General features: G+C 35.2%; 2 protein-coding genes across 2 annotated transcripts; one reads left to right on the plus strand and one right to left on the minus strand.

Moving 5' to 3' along the window:
* Positions 1-1,614: 1,614 nt before the first annotated feature.
* On the plus strand, positions 1,615-9,997 carry LOC106068776 (uncharacterized). The gene is made up of 7 exons (XM_056030909.1): positions 1,615-1,800; positions 4,442-4,661; positions 5,589-5,776; positions 6,513-6,628; positions 6,731-6,822; positions 7,469-7,664; positions 8,092-9,997. The coding sequence occupies exons 2-7, from the start codon at positions 4,482-4,484 to the stop codon at positions 8,748-8,750; spliced, it is 1,431 nt and encodes a 476-aa protein (XP_055886884.1). The 5' UTR covers positions 1,615-1,800; positions 4,442-4,481; the 3' UTR covers positions 8,751-9,997.
* Positions 9,998-10,100: 103 nt separating this feature from the next.
* On the minus strand, positions 10,101-19,430 carry LOC129926303 (uncharacterized). The gene is made up of 2 exons (XM_056029613.1): positions 18,699-19,430; positions 10,101-10,187 (listed from the first exon to the last, which is right to left on the minus strand). Exons 1-2 carry the CDS (start codon positions 19,428-19,430, stop codon positions 10,101-10,103), a joined length of 819 nt encoding a protein of 272 aa, XP_055885588.1.
* Positions 19,431-21,356: the final 1,926 nt, after the last annotated feature.

The raw sequence follows: 21,356 nt of genomic DNA on the forward strand, positions 1-21,356 counted from the left end.
CGGACGAGTTACAAGCACATGTAAATATAAGAACGACAACCGATACAGCATATAATTTTCACAATAATATTACAAAAAGCATGGGCTTAGCCAGGGCGGGGTGTTGGGGGGTTCAACCCCCTCCCCCCCCCCGAAATGAAATCCCCCCCCCCCCGCATGGGGGGGGGGGAGTCGGAGTTTAGTGACTGATCTTTTGCTTTAATTTTGTTTATTTTAGGTGAAATTTTAATACTAAACCATCACTTGGTTGAGTTTGAAACCCCAAACCATCGGGTTTTGAGTTTGAGACCCCATACCAGGGGGTTTTGAGTTTAAAACCTATACTACCAAGGGTTTTGAGTTTAAACCCCCCTACCAGTGTTTTTGAGTTTGAAAATACCTACCAGGGGGGTTTGAGTTTGAAACCCACTACCTAGTTAGTAAGAATAGCACATTAGGTTTTTGAAATAAAACTTTTTAATAGCAAAATAATGCACTGTAGGTACCTCAAAATATGCATTTAGTTGGCTTTTAATACCATAAATAGTGCTTGGAGGCGGGGTTTCGCCCCGCGCTGGGGGAGCTCCCAGCGCTCCCTTAGACCCCCTTGCGGGCAAGTGTGGGGAGTCTACAATTTTTCCACTGATTCCAGGAAGAACTTATTCTAGGGTACAATAAACTTTTACCAAAAGAATGAAGGGTCAGAATGTAATAAAGATTATGTATACACACACACACACAAACATACATACATATATATGATATATATATATATTTTTTATTTTTTTTTGCCGGGGGGGGGGGGGGGAGAATAAAAAATTACCCCCCCCCCCCGAAAAAAAATCCTGGCTCCGCCCATGCTATGAACTTGAAGAGGACTGTACAATCCAATGTCGCTTTAAAAAGCCGGCAGCATACGTGGCATAGGGTAGGTTTGTATCAGTTGCAGATAGGCCTGCTTCTTCTCTCAGCTTTTTTGTTGGTTCAGCGCACTTTCACGTTGGCCACTCATATTCTTGCTTCAAATCTCGAGACTCCCAAACTCACTGTTTCATGCCATGAGGAGTGATCGAGAGCTTGTGCTTCCCAGCTGTGAATGTCATTATCACACTTCTTGAAGGAGCTCTTGAGAGTGTCTTTATAAGTAGCCTAGTGTCCGCTAGGTTAGCATGGGCAAAGTATTGAGAAGAAAATGGGATTTCAATTTAAGGAAGAAATTGTTTTGTACTAATATTTCTAATGAAGAGTGAAGATCGATGGCCGCAGTGGGCCCCGCACTTTCATAGGCCCCGCGCTAATTCTAGCTGTAAATTATAAATTATAACAGGGTTCCCGCGTCCTCCTGATTTTTCCTAGAAATCTCCCGAAATTGTAAAGTATACTAAAAAAAAAGTCATGAAAATCTCCTGAAATTATTAAAATATCCTCAAAAACTCATAAAATAAAAATGTCCCGAAAAATAGACGACGAAATTGTCATTTTTGGGTTGCCAATTCTACTAGAGATAAAAAAAAAAAAACAACGACATTATGAGCTTTCATTTAATAAAAGTGTAATAATAGGGCGAATTTTAACCAAATCAGGAAGTTCCAGTACTTTAGTTACTTTTATAGTCACTGGCATATAAATATGCAAAGTCAAAGACGAATTCGTTTTCTAACAAAAAATCGTAGCTCTAGATCAGTAGATGAACTTCTAGATTAGATATGTAGTCTAGATCTAGATCTACATCTATTATAGATCTAATTTTCATTTATTATCTTTATCAAATTTATGTTATCCCTACCCAGACTAGGTAGGCCCCGCGCAATCCGTTTCGAGGTAACTTGTCTTGTTGATGCTAAACTTTTCACATTATTTAATTATTTGGTTCCAAAATTAATAATGAAATATAATATTAAAATTAAATTAAATATTATATAATAAATAATAAATTATAAATAATATATCTGAACAAGACCGTCTTGTATGGTAAGAACAAGTCTAGTCTAGATCTATAGTATGACTAGAGACTAGTAGAGTAGATCTAGATTCTAGATCTATATATACCGGTTATTAATATCCTATACTCTTAAGCGAGCAATTCTTGTATGTATGTATGTATGTATGTATATATATTTATATTTATATATATATAAGCGAGCAATTCTTGTATGTATGTATGTATGTATATATATTTATATTTATATATATATATATATAAATTTTATTTCGAAAACGGCTCTAACGATTTTCTTTAAAATTTCAAGGTATGTGCATATTAGTGAGAAAAAAATTCTCAACTCATTGGCCACATTGGGAAAACTCGAGGTCGACCGTTATATCAGTTTGAAAATGCCTCATTATCGAAAAATTAATTTTGGCTAGAATGTTTTATGAATGAAAATTTTCCATGACGTAAACGGGAAAAACGCTGTTTACGTCACTAGGCTTACCGCAGTATACTAAAATATTTCTTTGCAAACAAGAACGAGTTTTAAAGGATCAATAGACCTAATTAAACATTTGCGCACCATCTTACTGTAGATTGATTTATTATAGAACTATGAAAGAAAAGTAATGAAATTAAATGTGCCGATATATGATTAGTTATTGTGTTTTAAGTGCTTAATAAGTTGTTTACACTTTAATTGTGTAGAGCGGTGTAGATACCTTTTACTTTGTTGTTTATTTTGCTGGTGACCTCCAGCTGTCTCGTTCTGAGGTTGCATGCAACCATGTGCTCTCTTCTATGTCAGCTAAGTCAATTTTGCGCCATAAGCTGGTCTTTTAAGGGTTTCGCTGTTACGTCGACCACTTTTTGGCTCACCAAAAAAGTGCCTTTGGCATGCGTTCGTCTGAGATTCGTCTCCCATACAGGATACTGCTCTGTCCAGCGTAACTGTCGGGCTTAAAGAATTCCCTCTATACAAAGGCCGCGGATACACATTTGAGACCAAAAGATAGTTTGCTGCCGAGGACAGACGCAGACGCTAAAAGAAAATCTTAATCGAGCATCGATGACAATGGTTATGCTTTCCCTGGATGTGACAAGATATGTAGGTCACAGCTGCAATCCTCATTAATTTTCGGACTCTAAGACAAGCCTTATTATTATTATTATTTTGCTGGTGAATTATTACCATGTGTTCATGCTTCAGTGTCTACCTCTCCTGTACCAAACAAAGGAAATGGTCATAACACAGCTTCTCTACGCCTTACTTGCTCACACTAAACATGATATCCATCTAGCGGTCAACGAGTTTGCGTACACTGCAGCCTCTTTTGATTTAACTATAAACCTCGGTAAAAAGCTTGGAGTTAGGGCCAGGAGAGATCTGAATGGATGGATGTGTAAAAGCAGGCCATAGCACCACTAGGATGGATGGATGGCAAAAGCCGGTATGAACTTCCTATAGTCCGACAGTCAGGCTGGGCAGGGCACGTAACCCGTATGGGTAACGAGCATATTGTTTGGCGTAACAGAGGTGCCCCACGGAAACGTTTCTTTAGAAAACTAATGCCATGATTTAAGTCTAATAAGAAAAAATGCGCCATTTTACTTTGTCACTAAGTGCATGTTTTACCCTATAACGTAGAGAAGTTACATTGCAAAGACTTTCTTCCAAGCCAATAATAGTAAGCCTACAATAGTTTTACGCAAAAGATGGATTGTAAAACTATAAGACGTACGTGAGCTGTAGTTTGTCTAGACTGTAGGAGGACTTAAAAGACTTTAAATTTAATCGACATGTACAATTAGGCCTACAGTTAGAATTAACAGAACACTAAAACAACTCTTCAGATTAGTAGTCTTTATCCGATCGTTCATTTTCGTAATTACAAGAATATTCCCAAAATGACTTCGGGTATATAACCTTCCGAAATTATTTAACAGAGCGAGGTTCGGCCACCTGGTACAAAAATATTCTCAAAATGACTTCGGGTATATATCCTTCCTTAACAAATTATTCATCCGAGCGAGGCTCGGTCACCTGATATTTATAATATAATATGGCATAGAGTCTATATGCTGACTGACTGTTAACAACTGTAATTTGCCTGTATAGATAGACCACTTTGGCTTGGGAATCACTGTACTATCACTGATATATATAGTATAGATTATTAGATTAAAATAGAATCTATATGTTTGATGAAAGTCACTGAAAGTACTAACAATAACTACTGTTGCTTACGAACTTACATTCAAGTTGTATTTAGCAGGTTATAAGTGACGTAGAAATAATAGAGATATATTATAAATCTTTGACAGATACAGAGTAGAAACTTTTCTACATAATAGAATTGTTTAAAATAAGTTTTTCTAAAGTTATAATTGTTTTTTAAGTATATACTTTCTCATTTTGCTTTAAGTCAAATTAAGTTAAACATTGACTCTGAATAAAACTATTTTATTCTAAATGTTATATTTTAAAATCAATAGACTTACTTATAGATATATTTAAATCATTTTGCTTAGATTCATCTTCATACTGTAGTCGTCACATTGAATCTATACTATGGAAGAACTGCCTTCCTTATTTCATCTGACACTAAAATTTATCGGAAGTCATCTAACACTTGTTGATTCTCTGGTTGGGTTCCCAGAGAGTATTGGCCAACAAATATTTCACTGCTCTTCTAAACAAGAACAATTTTCACAACTTGGAAAGGACTTACAATGCAGAAGAAAGTTGAAGGTAAAATATCAAGCAATAAAATATTGGCAGATCATTTCTTATTTTGTGATCTGAATTTGAATTATTTTTGTTGACAAAAGACATTTTTGGAACTCACACTTCTAAGGTTATAAAATAACTAATTTAAGACTTTTGTTTGCAAATTTGAGTGTATTGTCAGGTTGAAAGAATATTCATCTTTTAAACCACAACTCTAGAAAAAAAAAAGATTTTTATGTATGATAATTTGTATAATGTAGTTGTCAGTAATGTTGTGTTTTGATTGTTTATGAAGCTCTACCGAGATATCACAAATGACTTTCGTTTCCTGAACCCTTTTTGAAATGTAATTGTTCCTCTCATCCTTACATAAATAATTTTCAAGGGACTATATCAAAATAATTTTGGAATCTCATTAGAAGCAAGATGTTTTGGCAGTATCTCTAGAGCTGTGATACTCAACCTTATTCAGCTTGCTGGCCATTTTAATTTCCAATACTCGTGTTGTGGGCCATAGCCACAAAAATGGAAAGAAAAAAAAAACAGAAAATAGACAATAAATTATTTTTATTAGAAACCTGTGAATCTAGTAGCCTACTTACATTTATTCATGAGTCTCATAAAGCTGTTTTTAAAAAGAGTCACTCCTTTGTTTTTTATAAAAAACAAATATGTTGGATAATTATCTGTACCAAACCATGCCCTAACGTAGGGAAAGATATTCATTTCAAACTTCTTTTTTTTATATGGAGAGGGGATTTTGTACACTTTGTTTGCCAATGTTTGGGCAGGCCGGATTGAATCACACTGTGAGCCTGCGGGCCTTATTTTGGTCATCACTGCTCTAGAGTATTTAAATATTATCAGAAACTAATGAAAGTACCAAGAAGCTGCTTGTATTTGTAAGTTTTAAACATTTTAAAATTGAGTTTGATTTTTTCTCTTTAGATTTTCTTTGAAGCCTACAGCAGTGAAGGTATTCTTGATGGCCTGTCACTTCATGGAAATCCTTTGTTCCTAAATGATGTTATAGATGACTGCTTGTGGTTATTTGATGGTCTGGTTGACCTAGACCTTTCGTTTTGTAATCTTGGAGACAATCATGATGCTTTGTTACTACTCACAAGTAGATCAAGGTGAGCTTAATACATGTCTAAATCTTTCAAGTCTTAGTCTATTGAATTTGTTGTCAGTTAGTCTACAGCTGTAGAAATTATTAAAAAAATTTCTGTGAAAGATATTTTAATTCTTTTTTTTTCATCAATACTATACTGTCAGGCCCATTATCTCACTTTCAAAAAGTCAAAAAAAAAGTGAATGGTACTTTTGCAAGCAGCCTTTAGTTTTTATCGAACAGTTTTAGTTTAAACAGTATTAACATCATGTTCAATACATTTCACTCTTAGTAATCCATCACTTTTAATCCTACACACTCAGTAATCTGATGCAGTGCCTTTGTATACATCAGCTGCTCATACATATCAATGTTAAAATGCATCAAGAAAAGTCATGACAGATTGATTGTGTAGCAAAAACAAAAAGACTATTACAGATTTTTTTAATACACATGCATACATTCATTTAATGTTTGTAAAATGTTCCTTCGGTGTTGAAGATAATCAACATCCCAGCCCAAACCTCCTATAGGACATTTGGGAATGACAGTTGGCAGTTTATGAACCCGGGACCATCGAGACTACTGAATGACAGTCATGCGTGCACACCACATGACCAGGCAATGATCCCGCTGTATATTGTAGTACCACACCTGGTCTCTTAACTGTCTAACCATCGAGAGTCAACTGTACTAGCAATTATTATTTACCAAAATATCTGTTTTTATCTATTAATGTCTTGTTCCTTCCTGAACAGATTGCAGAGTTTATCTCTGTGTAGTAACTATCTTACAGACGAAGGCATACGGAAACTAACAATTCAAAATAGGATGTTTAAACAAAAATCTTCACTTGTCTATTTAGATTTATCAGGTAATTATTGCTGGCTAGACATGTTTTTAACATTTTATGATTTAAAAAAAATATTTGATTGATAAACTACCAATATTAAAATCATTTCTTTATTTTGTTTAGACAATAAGGTGTCAGACAAATGTGTTAGCCATTTAACATGTTTGGAGAATCTAAAAGTGGTCAACATTTTCAATACTGGTATTTCACTAAAAGTAAGTTTCACTGTCTTTGTATTTGATTTAAAGTAGCAGTCTCCAATTTGAAAGCAAGTATATATTTTGTATGGTTTGTATCATGTGACCTAAATCAGCCAGAAAAAACCAACGACATAGCAGAATTTAAGTCATTAATTAACATGCATGAGAGATTAACACATGGTTAGACCTAGGATATAATTGTCTTCTTTAGCTTTTTGAAGTAGTGTCTCATTTATCAGATAAATATTTGAGTGCACTTGAAGTGATCCAACAGTTTTGTGACCAACAGTTTCCCATTGTTAAGTTTGTAAAACAAGGTGACCCCTTCTTGGTTGCAGGAATGTCGATACATTTATTTTACAATTCAAAATGTACTTCTTCATTATGTCTTGAACCTGGGACCTTGAGCTTAACTTCCAAACACTGTATCAGTATCACGGTCCCATAATTATTTTAAATAATCTGTAATAATTTTTGTAAACTAATTAATATATATTGCTCATAGATTAAAATTTTGAAATTAATTTTCATTAAATGTGCCATGTATTTAAAAGAGATTTTATGTATTTTGTCATCTTTAGCGTCTTTATCAGAGATTTACTATACATTTATATTATTTGAATTATTGTGTTAGTGTCTTATTCATTTTTTTAAAATTTAGACCATTAATACAGTTTGGTCTCTTTGGGACTCCGTGAATCCATGCAGCTGTATCCAATCTTTGATGAAATTCACCACATCCGGATGGGCTTGTGATGTCATCAATATTTGGAAATCACAATACGAAATAATCAGAGATAAGAATGTTGTTGATGTGGCCAAACTTAACGTCTCTGACGCAGTCACTTGTGGCTTTTGTGAGTTATCTCATTTGCAGCTACACTTTGTACAAAACATTTTAATCTTTTCTTTTTTTTTTTTGTTCGTGCAAATAGGTTTGTCTCAGAAAAGTTTTTTTTAGTTTTAGTTAGTTGAAGTTGACCTTTAAATTCAAAATGGTTTTCTGCCATTTGTTTTTTTGTTTTTTTTTTGTCACTGAAAAAAAAAATCTTCCTTCTTTTTATTATACATTTTTAATATTGTACTTCTTTAATATTAATTGTACTTGTTTTCCCCTCCGATTATACACACTTACATTAGACTGAAAACATTTCTCTATATGATGGTCATTTAGAACAGCAACAATTTAGAGGCAGCCATCTGATGGTGTCAGTGTTAAAAAGGGGACAGCATTTCTTTTCCACCTTACATGCTCAACAGTTTTTAACTCTTCATTTTTTGCAGATAAAAGAAAAAAAATCAACAATAGAGCGTCTACGCCCAGGTCATCAGATGTTGAGTTTCATTTTATGGTCCACAACACTTTCACTTGTCCACACAGACAGCAGAAGCCAGAGACTAGTGCTATTTCTACAGCTTCCCTTCACTTTCTCCCCAGAAGTAAGGCCTTAAAGTCAGCAAGTGTCCATGCAGAAAGGGTCTGCTCAGATTTGGATATAGACTCTCTTCTTCTTCAATACTCACAGTCGCCACCCAAAAAGAAAGACTCTCTTCTTCAATACTCACAGTCGCCACCCAAAAAGAAAGACTCTCTTCTTAAATACTCACATTCCCCACCCAAAAAGAAAGACTCTCTCCTTTTTCAATACTTAAAGTCGCCACCCAAAAAGAAAGACTCTCTCCTTCTTCAATACTCAAAGTTGCCACTCAAAAAGAAAGACTCTCTCCTTCTTCAATTCTCAAAGTTGCCACTCAAAAAGAAAGACTCTCTCCTTAAATACTCACATTCCCCACCCAAAAAGAAAGACTCTCTCCTTCTTCAATACTCAAAGTCGCCACCCAAAAAGAAAGACTCTCTCCTTCTTCAATACTCAAAGTCGCCACCCAAAAAGAAACAAAAACTAAGTTTGTCTCTGAATATTTTAGATTCATACATTTCCTGAGATAATTCTAGTTTTTATTCTGTTGTGAGATTGACCTGGTAATTTGGACATGGAAGCTTTATCCAGTACAGAGCCACTGGTCGATAAAACCATAGCTTGAATTCTCTACATTATCTGTGATGGGTGTAGGTCCAGTATTGAGCTGAACAAAAGCTATTGTCCTCCACTTTGAAGTCATTTTTCCATGACAGCCACTGTGCCAAGAAACAAACATTTTGAACCTTAATTTTGTGTTTTTATGGGTACACAGAGCATGACATGACCAATAATATTGTTTTGAGCTTGCTGTAAGCTCTACAAGATACATATCCACTCTAGGTATTGGTAGACTTTGCCAAATAAAGCAGTATTTTAATCAAGATAGGAAAATTTTAAAGCTAGACATTTCAGACCAATATTGACTGAGATTTACTTCTTGTATTTCCCTCTTAACTAACAAGCTATTCAAGTTGTAGTCATTTTAAATGATCACCATTGGGGAATAACCTCTACATATACACATTCTTTTTTTTTGTGCCTGTATTTGAAGTAGCTCTTCTTTATTTTTTTTGTCTTTATTTCCAATAATAAAAAATTAAAATGGCTTGTTTCAGCATTTTTTTTCCAATATTTTGTTTCCCTTAAAAAATTTTATTTGTAACCTTTTAATGTTTTTCACCAACCAGTTATATTTTGGAGCTGGATATATCAATTCTTGTTTGGTCTTCATATATATATATATATATGCATGTCATATTTATGCAGGATCTTGTGAGTGTATATTTGATCATCATGTCTTTCTCTCTTTTATTTTTTTCTATACACTTACAAATGTTTTGAATACAGAAAGTTGGCAATAGTTTGAAATCTGTTTTTTTTTTTCTTTAATTATCCCATAAATGCCTGACACATTTAAGTTTCAAAATGTTAGCTTGTAAAGCTATTAAAAAAGATGTAAAATGTCCTTTTGGTTATAAATAAGTTTATTTTATAGTTATAACTTAACAAAGATTGATGATCAAAGTTTAGAATAAGCACTTGTAATATCATGTGAAATATGATTAGACTTGAAAGTTTCTCAGACAATAAAAAAAAATGCATTCCATTCAATATTTATTTTATTTATATTGCATCTATTGGGCATTTTCAAACCAACAGTTTATGACAGATAAATGCTATTTGTTTACACTTTGATCTCTAAGATCTCATTTATGACTTTGCCTTTGGTATGATAATGTCTAATAAATAAATTATTTGTAAGAGTTGAATGGATTTGTTTTATTTTTCCATTCAGTTTTACAGTCTTTCTGTTAATTAGAATTTTGCTTATCAATGGCTTTTACAAGGGGCATAACTTTATATAATACTACTTCACACTCTGATGGTCTGAGGATTGCCTCCTTTATTCTTATGCTGTTCAATTAGAAGCTGTGGAGGGTAGAGCTGTTCAGTTAGAAGCTGTGGAGGGTAGAGCTATTCAGTTAGAAGCTGTGTAGGGAAGAGCCAGGGCTGGTCTTAGGCCACTGCAACCTATGCGGTCGCAGTGGGCCTCGCGCTTTCCTAGGCCCCGCGCTAATTCTAGGTGTAATTATTAAATAGCAAAATATACACGAAAAATTCCTGGAAATCTGAAAAATAGACAAAAGTGCCATTTGTTGGTGTCATTCATTACGGAAAACGCCAATCCTACGCGATAAAAGAAAAAAGGCATTGTCAGCTTTCATGTAATAAAATGTAAGGAAATGTAATTGAAGGAAAACAATTCTGAATTCTCGTTGTGAAAAAAATACAAAACCGAAACGACTTTACCAAAGAGTGATTTAACAGACCTATGGAGTACAAGTCATTTGAATTGAGTTAAACATGAGTTAAAGGAATTGAGTTTTAATTAAAAGAAGTTACAACGATCTAAGCTATTGCTGAGTTCCCAACTTCTTCACAATTGTCCTGAGAACTGCGCGATTGTAAAACTAGACCTATGGAAGCTTATCTCCATCTGCTGTCTGAACAAACTTCTGCCTGGGAAAGATCCAAGCAGACGTACATTTCTACATCTCTATTATCGATTGCTTGTAATTCAAGACGCTTAGGTCAGAAGTGAGGTCGAAGGCCGAGAAAACTGGGGAAGTTCCCCCATATTCATTCTCTGTACTACGTCAGCTGTGCAGGTGTCTGCCTACAAAAAAAAAAAAAAAAACCGACCCCTTGAACAGCGCCAGCATCCTTATAGGCACCCCAACGGGAATTCTATTTGGCTTTCCCTATTGGCCAAGTCGTCTCTGTAACGAACGTTTCCACCCGAGCGCCATTGCCCGGGGAGTTATCCCAACAGAATGTCGAGTCTCTATGTCTTAATCATCAGTAGCCTACTAAATCTGTAAGTAGCACTCCAGTAGGCCTACTGCCCTCGCTACCTATTCTCAGACATACCTCCACATTCAACTGAATAAATGCGTGCTGTCACGCCGTTTTGTTGTCCGACATAATTATGGTAATGATAAACAAACACAACATCGTCATGTCCACTCTTGTCATGTTTACCCCGCTGCAAAGGTTTGATTAATTACACATCTCTGCCATCTGTTTGACCGTCACTTGTTGCATGGCTAGGCACTATTTGTAAACTTCTGCCCGCGCAAACAGCAACTTTAACTGTCATGTTTTCACTAAGCAGACATGTTTTGTTTTTGTTTTTAATTCAATGAATCAAAAAGGATCATGGAATTAGTTAAGCCTCGTTTCCAGAATGCGATGCACAAAGAAAAACGTTTCATGACTGACAATCACAGGAACCATTTAAGAAAACTTTACAGGAATCAGTTGAGAAAACTTTACAGGAACCAGTTGAGAAAACTTTACAGGAATCAGTTGAGAAAACTTTACAGGAACCAGTTGAGAAAACTTTACAGGAATCAGTTGAGAAAACTTTACAGGAATCAGTTGAGAACACTTTACAGGAACCAGTTGAGAAAACTTTACAGGAAACAGTTGAGAAAACTTTACAGGATCCAGTTGAGAAAACTTTACAGGATCCAGTTGAGAAAACGTTACAGGAACCAGTTGAGAAAACTTTACAGGAACCAGTTGAGAAAACGTTACAGGAACCAGTTGAGAAAAACTATAAGGAAAAGATAAAAATGCAGTTTTTATGTATAAATGAAAAAAAAAACAGTAACCATAGACGAAAACCAAGGTCCACTAGTATTTTAAAAGTTACATAAATGATTTATCAAACTGTATTTGTTAAAGGTCAAATTATTTGCAGACAATTACTTAACATATAGAACAATAGAAACAACACAAGATACAGACATTTTTCAAAGAGAATTAGAAGTGAACTTAAGACTATTCTGAGTTTACTGCCATTGGTGTTGATTTAGAGTCATTTATTATTACAGTTTGTTCTCTCCCTATCAGAAAATCCTAAATCCATTGATGTAATGAGCCATCAACGCCAAAATATTTTATTTTTGAAGCAAGCTATGGTGGTGAACGTTGTCGAAAGCCTTAAAAAAAAAATCCCATAAGATAGCATCTATTTGCTCATTATTAGCAAAACCTTTTGAAAACTCATCAATTAGTCCTATTAGTTGTGTTTCACATGATCTATATTTCCTAAAGCCATGTTGGTATGGAGTAAGGACATTATGTTTGTCTAAGTGGTTTATGATGTTGCTACATATTATTTGTTCTAAGATTTTACATGTGATGCTGGTTAGTGATGCTGGTCTCTGTAGTTTCCAGGGTCAGATGTTCTCCTTTTTAAAACAGAAGAGTCTCGTAGCTTCTTTCTAGTCCCTTGCTACCTTTCCCTGGTTAAGAGATGTCTGAAAAAGTGTTTTGAACACTGGTGTTATCTCATTGCTTAGTTCTTTGAGTAATCTAGCCATAATACCATCAATTCCAGATGCTTTATTCGGTTGAATATTCGCTGATAGTTTTTGGATCCTTTTTCTTGTACTTCTATATCTCCTTTGTTGTCGACTTGATTCAAATGAAGTAGTATGTCTTTCTCTTCTGGGGATGAGAATGCTGATGCAAAGTATTTTGTTTAGGATGTTCGATTTGATTTCATTATCATTATGTCAAGTAGTAGGTCTAATAAAGTTGAATAAATAAGGAGGCAGCGCTGACCATTATAAGAGAAACATTCGAGATAATATAGCGAACGTACGTCTGTAATAGCTGTGATCATCGTAAGTTCAGCTTTGTCTTACATATAATTTCTTGTCGCAGACCTTTTTTTTTTTTGTTGTTGTTGTTGCAATACCGTCTCCGTTAAGATGTACAACAGTCATAAGAATCTCGACCATTATTCTAACACGGAAAATTTGCAAAGAAATGCGTAAGCGGAGACGTTTTGAAATGTTTTCTTCAAAGAGTTTTGAGTCGATATTGTTGCAGACACTTCTCGCTCTACATTTTAAAAGGTCCTCATTAGAAGCAACGTCTTTTTCTTAAAATAATCTAATTATATTTTATTTTCATGTTAATTTGCTCTGTTAACATTCAAACATGGGTTGATAATTACAATAAAAATAAAATTATAACATTCCCCTCCTTGAAAAAATAAATTTACTGGCCTCACCCCCTTTTTTTGCCATGACTTCGCGTCCCCCCCCCCCTTTTTTTTTTAGAGGAAGCCGCGCCCCCTTAAGGTGGTGCGTTCCACAGTTTGAGGCGCACTGATCCAGGTAATGTGAATAAATGAAACTGATTTCCCTAGTTAATCTGCACATTAACGGATTTTGCACTTGGATTGTAACATATATATATATATATAAATTAAATAATTAAACAGACAAACAGACAGATAGATAGATAGATAGATAGATAGATAGATAGATAGATAGATAGATAGATAGATAGATAGACAGATAGATAAATACAAGACCCAGACCCATTAATCGCTTAGCTTATAATAAATACCTATATGTATATTTTTAGAAAAAAAAAACAAGGTTACAAAGACAGTTTGTGTGGAAACACAAACTCAAAATCGGCCCCCGAAGTGGTCCACCCAGGCAGGTCAAAAGGCGGTTTTCAATATTTTCAGAAAGAACATCAGAATTAAATTCTATCAAAGACAAATGACAGAGATGAATAGAGAAAGAAGGTTGACAGATCTTGTGTGGTGCCCCAGCGGTCCAGTAGACCAAAGGATATATGAAAGTGAATGTGAAATTAAATGCGAACCTGGCCTAACTAATGTCTTATAATGAATATCTAATTGATCAAATTGTTTTGTAAAGGGTCAATCTCTTATCCAAATCCTCAAAAAAAAAAAAAAAAAAAAAATGGTTTCGTAAAAAAAAAAAAAAAAATCCCTTTAGTATGTTATCATTTTTACTAAAGGGCCTTGCGTATTTGTTTCTATTAATAGTGAATAGTTGTAAAAATGGTGTATTTCTATTTAAAAAAATGGCTTGAATAAGTGATTTTAAAAATTAGATTTTTCGCTTTTAGAAAAGAAAAAAAAAGTAGCCGTTGCATCAGAACTTTGAATGGTCTAAAATATTATGATGTCAGTTTCACTATCTTTTCTAGTTTACGAGATCTAAACGCGACGGACAGACATTTTACACAAATCTAATAGTGTCTTTTCCCATTTCGAGGACCGCTATTTCTTAAGGGAAAAAAAGGAAGGGGGGGTCAAAATTGATTAAAAGGGCGGGGTGTTCGCGTAGACACTATTTTCGAGGAAATGTCCAGCAAAAAAAAAATGTCTATCTTTTCAGAGTTTTAGTAGTAAGTCAAATAAATCATAACAACACACTTGCCGGAAGTTTTCTCTCTGAGTGCGTCACGACGTAGATCCGTCAATGTCTATTTAGATTATATGCCAGGTAAATGTCGACAACAGAGGTCGTTTTTCCATCTCTCCGGATGGTAATGTATTCGACATTAAATGCAGAATACGTTTAACTGTGTTAACCATCTGTCACTTTTCTAAAGGTTAATGATTTAATGGCGCCGTTTCATTTAGAATTCCTGAATATTAATTTATCTATGTTTAGCGTACTATTTTTACTATCGTCCAACTTGGGTTCGTAAAATGTGTAACATCAGCTACTTACCTAAAGGTCAGGGTCATTTAAATAAAACTAATCAACTCAATACTAAACAAGTAAAAAAAAAATACTTTAATAAAAATGCAAAGCTTATATTGAATGTAATTGTACCAATTATTTTGAATAAATCATGTAATTAATTAATCATATAATTAGATATGATATAGACAAACAATAATAAATCCGTGCGATTGGAAATATTTTTACAAATTGTTTTTGTTTAGCGCAACTTCATGCTTTTAGCATGTTCAACGCGCTATAGCCCAAACTTGTGTAGACTTGTTGGGGGAGGGGGGTATCTGGGAGTAGGTTTCTGACCTGTTGGGGGGGGGGGTATCTGGGAGTAGGTTATGTTCGACTTCAAGTCGAACTGGAGCGTCAAGCCTCCTTGATGGAAGGCCGACACTCTAGCCACTGAGCGAGTAAGTTTTATAGATATTGCGAAGTTTCAACTTGATCAGAGAATGTGAAGTGGGAGAAACAACGTGTACACAACTTATACCAGACACACAGAGTGAGATGATAGAAGCTTTGTAAAGAATGGCATTAAATTCCCTTTCACTTCAGTTCTATCACTCCTCGGCTATCACATAATAAAGTCTTTACTTTTTTTTATTACCTACTAGGTATAACTTGCCTCTAGAAAATATATTTCGAAAGTAAAGCTGCTTTACATAGGTTAGCGATAAAATCAATTAGGCCTATTTACATTATCATTAATATAAAATAAAAAAAAAATCAATGATACTGTAAAGTAAATATCTACGACTGTGTGTTGATGTAAAGGTTATATCAAAGCGTTATGTATATTAATCAATTATTAAGAAAACTTTGTATTGGCTTTTATAATTAACGCTGTTTTAACTCGCCCCCTTGGCTACCGTCATGGGATTTGGTGAGCGCAGTTTTGCTATAGTTTTTTTTTTTTTTTTTTATTGTTGAGGGATTTTATACATACAAACGCTTAATTTCAAGTACATCGGCCACACGTTATGGACATTTCGCGAAATGTTTGTGTATAATATACAAACTCCTCTACCCCCAATGGGGCAGAGTCTATGGAACAAATGGTTAAGACTTTTTACGCATCCTACATAAATCAACTCACTCCGTCTGTCTTTCTGCTACAAAGTTAGTACACGCTATATCTCCCACTTCCCATTCTCGGATGAAGTTTAAACTTTGTACAATTATTCAATGCCCCACATCATGAATCAATCGAAAAACTGACCAATTATTTTATCAATTAGTCGTAATTAATTTTATTTTTATGTAGTAAAAACGTGCTAAGCTAAAGGGAGATAAACCTTATTTAGAGAATTAGGCAATAAGAGTTGGAAGATAGCTAGAGTAAAACTAGAATAAATAAAATGTTGATGTCAAGTAAATATCTAAGGCTGTGTGTTGATGTCAAGTAAATATCTAAGGCTGTGTGTTGATGTCAAGTAAATATCTAAGGCTGTGTGTTGATGTCAAGTAAATATCTAAGGCTGTGTGTTGATGTCAAGTAAATATCTAAGGCTGTGTGTTGATGTCAAGTAAATATCTAAGGCTGTGTGTTGATGTCAAGTAAATATCTAAGGCTGTGTGTTGATGTCAAGTAAATATCTAAGGCTGTGTGTTGATGTCAAGTAAATATCTAAGGCTGTGTGTTGATGTCAAGTAAATATCTAAGGCTGTGTGTTGATGTCAAGTAAATATCTAAGGCTGTGTGTTGATGTCAAGTAAATATCTAAGGCTGTGTGTTGATGTCAAGTAAATATCTAAGGCTGTGTGTTGATGTCAAGTAAATATCTAAGGCTGTGTGTTGATGTCAAGTAAATATCCAAGGCTGTGTGTTGATGTAAAAGGTTATATAAAAAAACTTGATGTATATTAATCAATTAGCAAAACATACTTGTATTAAAATGTAGAAAGTTTTTGTTTTTTAAAATTATTCATTGTTGATGACAATATATCAATGAAGCAATGAAAAAATTAATCAATTAGTGGTAATGAATTAATTTTGTATTATATAGAAAAAGGGAGTCAAACCTTGCAGTGCTGAGATATATGGCATTGATTTTGTGGAACTTCTCCTTAGATATGCTTTGTTTTTAATGCTTTGTTTGTAAGTAATCATTTAAAAAAAATGTGCTTCTTTATTTACTTTAGTAAATGCTCATACATTTCCATGGTGTACCCTAGTCTGTAGACCAGTCAATACTTTTTTGTGTAAGTTAAGGCTTCAAAGCTATAAATATTTATAAGTAATAATCAAAGTCCAACTGCGGAGGGGCATCTGTGGTAGAGAATGCAGAGGTATTCATTTGTGATTTATCTTTAACAAATCAAATCAATTTCTGTACGCACTCTTCAGAACTGTTGAATCAAGTTTCTATGCTCCTTCGGTTGTAGCATCAAGTAATTTTTCATTATTTAGTTGGCAAAAGTGATCTTACGATACGTTGTCCTTGACATTGTTTATTATACTCATTCTGTCTGTCTGTCGGGCCAAAAGTTTGTATAGGCCTATGTTATTTCTCCCACACCCAATGTCGGATCAATGTGAAATTTTTGACAACTATTTCTTTTACCCGACAACACAAGAATCAATTGAAAAAATTAGCCAATTAGTTAATTAACTATTGGTAATTAATTATTATGTTTGGTATCTCGAACAAGGGAAAGAAATTATACTTGACTGAATTGATGGTATAAACTGAAATAGTCCCCTTTAAAGGTCGTCGCCTGAGACACAAGCACAAAGATGGAATAGAAACAATAGATAACTATACATTCTTCCATGTTCATATGCTCTTCACTAGCAGAGTGGTTACCGTGTTGGTTTGGAAGCCTGAGAAGGCTTTAGCCCACGAGTTCGAAATCAGGTCATTCACTTTTTTTTATAAATACATTTAAAAAACGATCGCCCAGATACCCCCTTTCTTTCTTTCCAACCCCTTTCCAACTGGTCCAGGTAAGTGATAGGCTCATATCGTAGTGAGAAAGCTAAAAGCATGAAATAGCGCTAAATAAAAACAATTGGTAAAAATATTTCTAATCGCACCGATTTATTGGAGGTAGTCTAAATCTATTACATATTTAATTACATGTTTGATCCAAAGTTATTGATACACTTAATATAAGGTTGTTTTTTGTTAAGTTTTTTTTTTTTTTTTTTTTTTGTATTTTGCTTGTTTTGTCTTTTTATTTGAAAACTTCTTCCAATCTCCTTGTGATTTTCTTTAGGTTCCATTATATCACCACCACATTTCTCTATATCACTTTCCCTTCTTATTCTCACATGGCTTATAGAGCGTTAATGGGATGTTCAAGAAGTAAACGAGCAGACAAATCTGATCAACTTTGAGTGTGAAACTTCTGCGGCCACTATTTTGTAACACGTGTTTCCAGTCTAACGTGATCGTGTAAGCCTGATCCTGCTGAGATGTGGAATCACGACAAGAGAAGTACTAGAGGTCTCACGGGAGCCTTAAACACCGGTACGGCAACCTTTTTTTTTTTTTTTATTTTTACATCACGTCTTTAACAATTGACTTCACTACCGCGTTCTTTGAATTCCCGACTAAAAAGAAAAACTCCCCTTGGTTCCTTGTCATCCTCCCTCCCCCCCTTTTTTTGCTCACTGTTTAGACTCCACCTCCACCCCCCTCTGTCCAATTTGAAATTTATGACAGTCCCACGTCGTTTTTTTACGTCCCGTCTAGATGTAAAATGTGTTGAAATGGACCGCCAACATGACAGACAGTAATGAACGTCTGCTAGCTAACGAAAGCTGAAATGACAGATGATGTCCCTTGTTTCTACAACTGTCTCGTAACAAGACAACAAAACAAAGTGGATGTCTTTTTTTTTGTTTAACGACGTAAATTTTTTGTTTGCTTTCTTTTCTAGCCCAGGCCTTCATCTTGCTTTCTTTTCTAGCCCAGGCCTTCATATTGCTTTCTTTTCTAGCCCAGGCCTTCATCTTGCTTTCTTTTCTAGCCCAGGCCTTCATATTGCTTTCTTTTCTAGCCCAGGCCTTCATATTGCTTTCTTTTCTAGCCCAGGCCTTCATATTGCTTTCTTTTCTAGCCCAGGCCTTCATATTGCTTTCTTTTCTAGCCCAGGCCTTCATATTGCTTTCTTTTCTAGCCCAGGCCTTCATATTGCTTTCTTTTCTAGCCCAGGCCTTCATATTGCTTTCTTTTCTAGCCCAGGCCTTCATATTGCTTTCTTTTCCAGCCCAGGCCTTTATATTGCTTTCTTTTCTAGCCCAGACCTTCATATTGCTTTCTTTTCCATCCCAGGCCTTCATATTGCTTTCTTTTCTAGCCCAGGCCTTCATATTGCTTTCTTTTCTAGCCCAGGCCTTCATATTGCTTTCTTTTCCAGCCCAGGCCTTTATATTGCTTTCTTTTCCAGCCCAGGCCTTCATATTGCTTTCTTTTCCAGCCCAGGCCTTTATATTGCTTTCTTTTCTAGCCCAGGCCTTCATATTGCTTTCTTTTCTAGCCCAGGCCTTCATATTGCTTTCTTTTCCAGCCCAGGCCTTTATATTGCTTTCTTTTCTAGCCCAGGCCTTCATATTGCTTTCTTTTCCAGCCCAGGCCTTTATATTGCTTTCTTTTCTAGCCCAGGCCTTCATATTTATAGTAAGCTATATATATATCATAAACAAGGTATTTGGTTTACTAGACTTATTATAAAACAAGAAAAACATTTAGAAATACTTTAAAAAAAAAGACAATACATTCGTGACAAGAGTTATAGAGCGATTGTTTTATTTTCTCTTAAAAAACGAATGTTTAATTAAAAAAACAAGGAACATTTTTTGATCCGCCCCATTCACCCACTCTTCTCCCCTGAGAAAGAATCCTGGTTAGATAGATTGATGAGCTGATGAACTTCACCCATCTCATAGTCTGTACTCTGTTGGACCTTTGTGACACCACACGTTACCTCTTCATCGTCTTTCTCCATTCCTATGTATGTTTTGCCTAACTGGACAAAGTGAAAGAATAGACCGGCCTCTCTCTCTTGATATCTTAAAAACAGCTGCTGACCGGGAGAACTGAGGAGGGATTCGGTGACGCGAAATGTTCTAGCATCTCTAGGACGTCAAGGTACAGATCAGGTGACGCGAAATGTTCTAGCATCTCTAGGACGTCAAGGTACAGATCAGGTGACGTGAAATGTTCTAGCATCTCTAGGACGTCAAGGTACAGATCAGGTGACGCGAAATGTTCTAGCATCTCTAGGACGTCAAGGTACAGATCAGGTGACGTGAAATGTTCTAGCATCTCTACGACGTCAAGGTACAGATCAGGTGACGCGAAATGTTCTAGCATCTCTAGGACGTCAAGGTACAGATCAGGTGACGTGAAATGTTCTAGCATCTCTACGACGTCAAGGTACAGATCAGGTGACGCGAAATGTTCTAGCATCTCTACGACGAAAGTCAAGGTACAGATCAGGTGAGAATCACTTTTAATGATAGGTGCCACCATTCTTTAATGTCTTCTCTGATTCTTCTTCTCTCTCCTGGTACTGTTACCGGCAGGAAGATCTATGCGAGGCCTAAGCGCCTCGTTATAAGGCCTTGCAGTTTATATTTGCGTTTTGTTTAACTGGTCATCAGATTAGCGTGGGGTCCTATTGCCAATGTGATTATGTTAGGAATTGATGAGCTATTGTACAGATAAATTGGTGCATGAATGAGCAGATAGTTGTGTGAAATGAGACTATTGAAGTGAAACCAAACTTCCTAAAACATTTCATGACATTTCTGAAACTTGAATGTTATGACTCGTGCAGATCTAGATCATTTGTGCATTTAAACGATTTAAGCTTAACTTTTAAATTTCTTATTTTTAATTTTGTTTTATAAATTTCTTGTTGATGTTTTTTTTATGCACTTTGTAATTTCCTCATTTTTCTTGCCCTATGTTGTATTTTTTAAGAAATAAATTTTGCCGCCCCTGGAATTTTGGGCAATGGCCTGGTTTAGCCTTACCTAACTCCGGCACGGTGTACTCTTGACAAATACAAGAACTGGAGACAAGGTGACAAGCGTTTCACTGAAACAAGTACACGAACCCAGTTTGACTTTTCCATGAAGCTCATTTCTGCTGGAGGACTGAACGCAAGACACACACAAAAAAAAAACCCGGTTAAGCCTTTATTGTACTGTAGCCTGATACGACAAGAAGCCTCGTCTGAGGCCAAACGTATCTTGGCGCCAGTTGTAAGGTTTGGACACAGACATTAGCTCGTTTTTTAAAAGAAGGATTGGATAATAGTAAGCGTTTTGCAATTTTTTTTAAAGCATAAAAAACAAACTCGAAGGCGGCCCCTGTTAGTCCGAAGTAATGCTGGGCAAAGGAAGATTTAGTTATTTCTGAGCAATAAAATGTTGCTTTATTTCAGTCGCTTTTCGTTTTTAATATCTGAAAACGTTATTAGTGACCTCTTATAGATGACATATTTTATTTTAAAAACAAAATACATTTAATAGTCTGAAGATCTTATACAATGTAGACTTAATATCTGAGAACCTTCAAAGGATTGCTGT

Source organism: Biomphalaria glabrata, chromosome 5 (assembly GCF_947242115.1).
Source record: "Biomphalaria glabrata chromosome 5, xgBioGlab47.1, whole genome shotgun sequence".
Lineage (NCBI taxonomy): Eukaryota > Metazoa > Mollusca > Gastropoda > Planorbidae > Biomphalaria > Biomphalaria glabrata.